Source organism: Sardina pilchardus, chromosome 23, assembly GCF_963854185.1.
Source record: "Sardina pilchardus chromosome 23, fSarPil1.1, whole genome shotgun sequence".
NCBI classification, from domain to species: Eukaryota; Metazoa; Chordata; class Actinopteri; order Clupeiformes; family Clupeidae; genus Sardina; species Sardina pilchardus.
The window spans coordinates 20210137-20218085 of NC_085016.1; the positions used below are offsets into that span (position 1 = coordinate 20210137).

The 7949-nt window shown below is 42.1% G+C and overlaps 1 protein-coding gene across 1 annotated transcript; it reads left to right on the forward strand.

Moving 5' to 3' along the window:
- The first annotated feature begins 342 nt into the window (after window positions 1-342).
- LOC134071206 (uncharacterized) lies at window positions 343-5773 on the forward strand. The gene is made up of 6 exons (XM_062527829.1): window positions 343-727; window positions 1667-1759; window positions 2331-2461; window positions 2774-2935; window positions 3507-3733; window positions 5144-5773. The coding sequence occupies exons 1-6, from the start codon at window positions 661-663 to the stop codon at window positions 5223-5225; spliced, it is 762 nt and encodes a 253-aa protein (XP_062383813.1). The 5' UTR covers window positions 343-660; the 3' UTR covers window positions 5226-5773.
- The last annotated feature ends 2176 nt before the right edge of the window (window positions 5774-7949 follow it).

Consider the following 7949-nt stretch of genomic DNA (forward strand, 5'->3'; position numbering starts at 1 on the left):
GCAAGTGATAACTGAAGAATTGAAGACTGAGGTAGACATGGTGGTCTTGGCATGTTCTGCTTCACAGAGGGAAATTAAGAAGAGTGGTCCCTTAGTCATTCATTAGCCTATTTTTTCCACCTTCAAAATAGGTTCAGACTCTAACATTTTGCACACTCTACTGTTAGCACTTGTTTAGGGAAGTGGCGTTGGGCCATGTTGGAGAGAGGGAGCCGAAATACATCATCCAATCACAATCGAAGCGGTTCAGCAACATTGACCAATCCTACTCCACAGAACACCAAACCACGCCCAGGCGGCAAATTCCTGTTGGAGGTTTCGTGCAGCGAACGCGGGATTTAACTCATTTACCGCGTAGATATTGATGATGAATGTAATGTAAACGTTAGCAGGGTCCTGTCCATAGGAACATTGGTTTGTCATAATCTCAATGAGTAGTGTTATACAGTAAGGGAATACACATTCGTAAATTAGTTCTTGGATTGCAATACTGTGCTGTGTACTTTCATTAACTGCACTTTCGTAGCCTTCGGTAACGTTTTTAGGAACATATTGCTAACGTTAGCTAATAGTCAAATTTTGGAGGTCTTCATTCTGTTTGGCTACAGTCTTTGCAGTATTCATTTAAATTGACAAGTGGAACGAAAATAGTTAAGCGCAATGGCAAACATTTGCTTTGAAAGACGTGCCCTTGTGGAAATTCCCGAACCACAGCCGAAAATTGCAGGTAAGTTTTGAAATGTCTAAAGACTTTCATTCAGCCATCCATCACTAAAATGCAAGCTAACCAGCTAACATTAACTTATCACTGATCTCGTCCATTTCCCTCCACCAATGGACTGGTTTGCTAGCAGTAACGTTACCTTTTACAGATTGAAGTTAATAAATGTAACTCTTTTCAAGGATGCATAATGTTTTCAGTAAAATGTCATGACTAATTGGATACTTGTATTCCACATTTGTGAGCTAACGTAGCTCACCAAACCTGAGTTTCAAGTTAACGTTAGCTGGCGCGAGAATGTATTGTTGCCAATTCTAAGATGATGGCCTATAATTTAATCTCTGACTACAAAAGTTTGTAGGACAGTAACGTAAACGGGTGTCTTACTCATGACAATATGATTATTACATAATTGGCATGTGTGGTGTATTTCTGTTTTGTCAATTAACACTACTAACATTAACGACCCACCTAATGTATCAATAACTTGGCTAGCAAGGGCTGCATTATGGCCTGTGCAATTCAAAGACACCCTTGGCGCTAGACCAGGCCCCGCGGCCGCGGGTTAGCTTAACAACTCTGGCAAGCAACTTTGCATGTTATATTACGTTAGATAGTTATGGGAAGATTGAAAACAAACGCAAATAAACTCAATAAAGTAGAAACGATTGCAGTGACAGTTTGCGAAATAATCAACCAATATTACTGTGGCTCTTGCTGTAAGTCGCTTTGAATAAAAACGTCTGCTAAATGAATAATTTGAAATGGAAACCGAACCTTTGTCATCAATTTTAGGATATACCATTGTCTTGTACTTTTTGACATCCATTTGACCAACCATGGAGCATGTCGTTTCCCATTTGAAGAGTAAATTCATTGGTGATCTCGGGCCAAATCTTAATACCATGTCTACTTTAGAGATGTAATTTTACTATCTGCTCACAGGCCACTTGCGGAGGTCATACTTGGATGTGTTAAGTACTCGTGTGGGGGCCCAACCAAACAGCGCAGGCTCGCTGACAAAACGCGCCCGCCCATGTAAGTATGCTGTGTATTACACACACACACACACACACACACACACACACACACACACACACACACACAGCTTCTATTCAAACAGTTCAGAACCATTCAGCTCATTGACCTATTTCAGGCACATTCATGAAAATGTGGCTAAAGAAATCCACATTGTCCACCCATTGTGTTATGTAATTTAAAAATGGACATTCTGCTAATTAAGGGAAGAGTTCTGAACAAGCTACGGGATGAAAACGAAAGGTCGGCATGACCATGTTTATGGAAACTTGTTGGTAGAAATACAATAAATTATTTCTTATTCAAATAGTCAAAATGTGCATTTAAATGTAGAATGGAAAGAATTGAATGGGTCCCCATCCCAGATGTCATGCAGTGAAATGTCCATTGAAACTACATTTGATTTTCTGATGTTATCAATTGTAAAACAAGGTCTCATCACCTATATAATATTATTAAACATAGAGAAAGAATATCCATGTCGTTATTTAATATTTTAATATCATACCACATAGAAGTAAAAGTATGTAGTATTTGCAGAGCATGAATAAAACAAAATATGTCCTTGCAGTGGTTGCCTGCAGACAGCGGCAGTGGGTTGACGAGAGCGACTCTAGAGGGGAAGAGGTGGAGAAGACCTCCATGGCACTGTCCAGTCAGCAGCTCGTCCAGCTCCTCAGCTCCCTCATCCTCCTGGAGCAGGTAAACAATCTACACCCTCATTTACAGCATCCATCGCACTCACTATCGCCTGTGTGCGCTACCATCATTATTTTGTTTTTTGCGTACTAAATGCAGGCCTGATAGAGTTCGGGCGTGGTGCCTGAATTCAGGCTTGAGCTCGACCATGTATGACGTCAATAAAGGCTGTTCTCTATATTGTCTTTGAATGTATTTGATCGTTTCAGCCACAGATCATTTCCTGTCTAGCAGCCCTGTAAATGGCATGTATTGAGATGAGTGTGGTTGTGTCAGTATGCCTACACTTGGTAAGACAGATCTGTCTTTTCACAGAAACAGAAATGCACAGAGCACACATTGAATCTGAGGCCACTGCTGGAGGACTTACTTCAGAAGAAAGCCAATGTTTACAGATCCATCCCCTACTCGCGCTTAGGGTCCAACAGAGATGCTCACTGTTACAGAAAAGCCTACCCACACCTACTGGCATTTAAGGTGAGTTTACACAAACCACACAATCGACACTCTCAAAGAACAATGAACGGTAGCTCTCAACGGATTGGGCTATGCAGGTGTGCGCACACTTAAAGGGAAACTATGCAGGTTTGCCGATTTCTTCATCGCTTTCGCTTTTCACTCGTTTAACACTTGCAGGTTTTTCTGCAGAGCTTCCCGTATAGCTTTAGCGTGTACATTTTGCAACACTCCTCTATTGGCCAGTCTGCCTTTTCATGAACATGATCGCGAGGCTGGAGACTTTCTCTTTGTCAGTGCACGGTGGCACAAACTTGCAAGCGTGTCTAGGGGGAAGCCAGACAGCCGTCATTCAACCCAAAATAAGTCAAATAATCATTCCAATGACTCCCAAGCTGATCAGTTAAAGCAAATTAAGCTAAAAAACTTGCATAGTTCACCTTTAATATGTTTTGCTACGATATAGACATAGATAATATGGCGTTAAAATAAAACTACTACTATTCAAATGTATCGTCCTGTGATCCCTTCTACTCTCTACTCTCTAAAGGCGGCATGTCCTCTTATCTTTCTTTCCTCTTTTTGACCCCAGCGTTCATGCCAGGAGGGTGGGCAGACGTTGGCACTGCGTGGCGAGTGGGAGTCTCTGGTGGAGTTTGCTCTGACCGGCTGGCGATACGCCAGCGAGCTGCCCCAGTGGGACACGGCGCACCACAACGCCGTCCGCGAGCACTGCTACACCACACTGGCCCGGCACTGCGGCACGGCACTCCGGCACCACCAGCCGGCGCCCAGCAAAGCCAGAGAAATGCTGAGGAGGTAAGAGGCCCACTTCATTTTCCACGTTTTCTTCTTCTTTTTTTTTTCCACCCACAGAGTGACTCTCGCAGATAGTGCTGAGGTATGAAAAATAGCTCGAGTTCAGCTGGAGCTGGAGTCTTGGAACAATAAGACCCCTGCAGTTGATTAAAATATCAGCTGTATTTGAGGAGAATTGCGTCGTAAAATTTAAATATTAATTCAAGATGATGCCCTTGACACATGTGCAGTCACTCCAAAACCACTTATGAGATGCAGGTGTCTCATCACTAATGTTGGCAAGAGATAGACTATGGAAATGATCATTGTGGGTGTTATGACTGCATGAGACCACTTCAGTTTGCCATCAAACCCAAAGTGTTGGCACTAGGCACTCCTAACTCATGGCTGTTTACTATTACATGTCAGCCATGGAGCCCATAAAAAACGCATAAATAATCTAAACAAATCTGTTTTGTTTTCATATCATGCTATTATGGTAGGCTACAGGTCCATAAGGTCTAACTTGCAGTGAAGTCAACTGGCATTATTTAGCTAGCTAAGTCAATACGCATATGCATAAGTCTTATACTGGTATGCACAATTGGAATGACCAGAGGTATAGCCTTTGGCTGGTCACAACATCAAAATCCTTCCATCTAGAATATCTGCTGATCTGTAACCAACAAAATAGCAGCTCAGTGATCAGACGTTCTATCTGAAATGTACATGTTTTCATCAGATGCATCAATAAGTCTTTGTTTGCATTTTTACTCCAAAGGAGTAAAACTTTTAACTGGCTGCCAGACAAAAGCAGGATGTGCATTGGTAATTACTTACCGGTAATTATTAATTTGAAAACCAGTTAGCATTACAGCACTCAAAAATATAATCTCTGATCACAAGCATTGTGTTGTGGCAGAAAGAATTCCTGAATGCTTTTATTTGAAGGAGCATTTCTCTTGAATCTTGCAAACTTACAGTCAAGTCCACAACATTGCATATCCAGTTGCAGTTTTCACCTACACACCTGTTTGCAATGTCCCAAATCCAAACAACTATCGAAAGTTTCTGAACTGAAATGAAAGTGATGGGGATAAATGAGGACAATTGTCTCGCGGTCTTTGTCACGTTCTCAAGGCCAGCACCCTGCTAGCTGCTAATGCAACACTTAAGCATTAGCTGCCATTTTTACAGCTTTTTTTTCCAGAGATAATAGTCTATTACAGGAGTCACCATGGGTGATGTTGAAATTCTGTGCAGAGTGTGTCATTTTCTGTCATCTGTGGTCTGTTTGCCCCTCAAAATTGAAAGTTAATGTGTGTTTCTTTCGGTAAATTTGACATTGCCAAGGGAGAAAAGATGAAGAGGGATTAATTAGAGGTGTAGCTGTACGGAATTCCTAACACATTCTTCTCTTTTCCCCCTCAGATTAAAAATGGCACATGGTCACAATCAACAGACGTCGTCTTGTGTAGAAGAGCTGAAGCAACTTCTCAAAAACATTAAATGATAGATTTAATACTTAATGCTAGAATTATCAAAATATATATACTCAGATGGGGTTTTCTCCATCAATCTAAATGATGGCATGGCAATGCCACTGCAATGGGTCAAGTGCAGACAAACAAGCACAGATCCAGTCACCTTCGCGTGATTCGGTGGGTCCATGGTGACACGAGGGTAACCAGCTACCTAACTGCCTCGTACTCGTTTGACGACCAAACTTTTGAAATATTTTTTTTGTGTGTCTTGAGGATGGCCTCAAGAACTATGAATTGTAAGGAATATTTTTGTACATTGATTTTCTATTAATAGTGGATGTTAAACGTGAATGTGAGCTGGCCCAGTTGCCTCCTTGTTACTTGAAATACACATTTGATTGTTTTTAAGTCTTGTCTGAATGTAGGTGTGCTTTGAAAGTGTGTATGTATTTATATGAAAAAGTAATGCTTGTGTGTTTTCTTTGTCTTGTCCTGTTAAGTGGCACTTTTCAGTTGTCTTTTTTTCTCCCCTGGAAACTTGAATTTAAGATTGAATAAACGCTAAGTGTTGAAGTAATTTTGAACTACTGCTTATGTTATGTTAATTTGCTTGGCTCAGGTTTTGAGTTTTTGAAATTGTATCTATTTATATATCGTTGGTTTTGAGTGTAGACAAAGATGATGTAGGATAATGGCAAGCTTGAAATGAAGAGAAAAGAGCATTGCATGTCTTTCATTGTGTGCTGTAGTTCACCTTTCTATCGCAAGGGGGAGGTAATTGCCCATTAGCACAGCCTGGCGTACAGTAATGATCTTGCACTCAACCCATAGTCTACTTGATTATTGGCTACATGGAGATGCAACTGCACAACCCTTTGTTAGCCCGTGGACTTAACTGCATGTTCAACAAGTAACGCACAACAAAGCCTGATCTACCTCAGTCTGTTCACAATTGATAGACCGTTATTCTAAATAAGATGGTCCTTTCCTGGAATGCGTAATGGTGATCTGACATAAGCCTCCAGGCAAATACATTGGAAATAGACCTAATGTGACCATAAAGCAACACTGCACAGGTTGTTGTAAGGATCTGACCATTTGGCCGACGCTAATCTCTTAAATTAGTCTACGCTTGACTATTAGACTACAGACGAATTTACAAATTTAGAGTAGGCTAGGTCTAAATATACTAGCACAGAAGAAAGCGATTAACATGATGACGTTCTCACCTTTTGCCTACGGAATAAAGTGGAGGCTATCACAGCTCCTAGACATTTTCTGTGTGGCCGGGTAGAGGAGGCTAACGAGGACAAGGAAATGGAGTGTATCGATGGATGAACTGGCTGGGCCTTGAAGCTATAGACCTCGTCGTCAATAACGCTCACACCCGCGAGTTGGGATAGCTGCAAAGTGGGGACATTCGTTTCCCATGACGAACCTATGGTGTTAGGAGCGCCGCCTGAGATGACAGAGGTGTTGTCTGTAGGCCCGAATAAACAGCGCCGTGTGCTTGCTGCACCGAGGCCGACCCGTGCCTTTTCTGGATAGCCTAGTGTGTCATTAGACGGTCTCATTTCGACGTTGGCTCCTAGGCAGCCTTATCCCCGGGAACATTGATGCTGTTTTCATGCCTGACTGGGAAGCGCTTGTGGCGAATACGTGTCCTCAATTTGCCTCTCGCTGGGAGAAAAGCTATCTTGCAAACAACCACAACGCTGTCTTTCTTGCCTTTTCTTTTTCTATTTTACACGCTTTGGAGGGGGGTGAGCAGTCAATCGAGATGATTTTGGTAAGATAAGGAAACATGCCGTGTTCCTGGTATGGAGGAATCCTAAGATGTTTAACTATAGGGTGAATTAGGTTAAGCCTACAGCTATTAAAATGTAACTAATGCAACCAATAGAGAATGGGAACGGAAGTTAGCGGCGCAGTGCATTCTGGGACAAAAAGGGCGTTTTCCTCCATTAGGTGAGGCCGCGGCGCGAATTATAAACAAGAAACCTATGGAAACCTATGATATTTCGAACAAGATCGGCTAGCCAAAACAGTAACACTAGATGTAAACATTTAGGCTACTATGCTAAAAACTAGTAGTAGAAGTAGTAATGGACCGTACAGAGACAAGCTCCTGCCAGACGCGAGGAAACGTTATATAGAAAAGATATCTTTGATCGGTAACATGGATCCCTATGACAGACCGTCTGGAGAGTGGACGTGAGACCCTGAAAGTAATACAAAGACACTCCGTTGTTGATTTTTTTTACCTGACGATCGTGGGCACGTACGTTACATCCAACAACACAACAGGTTCGTCCCATGATGTGTGAAAAACAGTGTTAGAAACAGCGAGTTAGCAATGTTTTACGATGTTTACAATGGTACAGCATTGGCAGCAGCGTACAAGTGGCCTCACGTATGTATCCCAGACGCCACCGCGGCGCAACCGCGAAATGTCCGCGACGTCACATTCCCATTCTCTATACAGCAGGCCCAGGGAAAACAAATAGTAGGCTATCTTTGAAATGTTCTTACAAATCAAGAGAAACACGAGGACACGTACGACAATAATGGCTATTTATTCACGTCATTCACGTCGCAGTTTGTTTTAGGCCTAGTAGACAAATACAAAAAAAAACGTCGAGACTTACTCCATGTGGTGAACCAGCTGCCATTTGCAACAACGCCCATGCTTCTTCCCCCTGAGTCTGCTCTGAAAGCATTTTGAATATGAAATTCTCACGCAGAAACTTATG

Coding starts and splice junctions, on each gene's coding strand:
- LOC134071206 (XM_062527829.1), top strand. CDS start 661: ATGGCAAACATTTGCTTTGAAAGACGTGCCCTTGTGGAAATTCCCGAA. Junction 728..1,666: donor ACCACAGCCGAAAATTGCAG/GTAAGTTTTGAA, acceptor ATCTGCTCACAG/GCCACTTGCGGAGGTCATAC. Junction 1,760..2,330: donor GACAAAACGCGCCCGCCCAT/GTAAGTATGCTG, acceptor ATGTCCTTGCAG/TGGTTGCCTGCAGACAGCGG.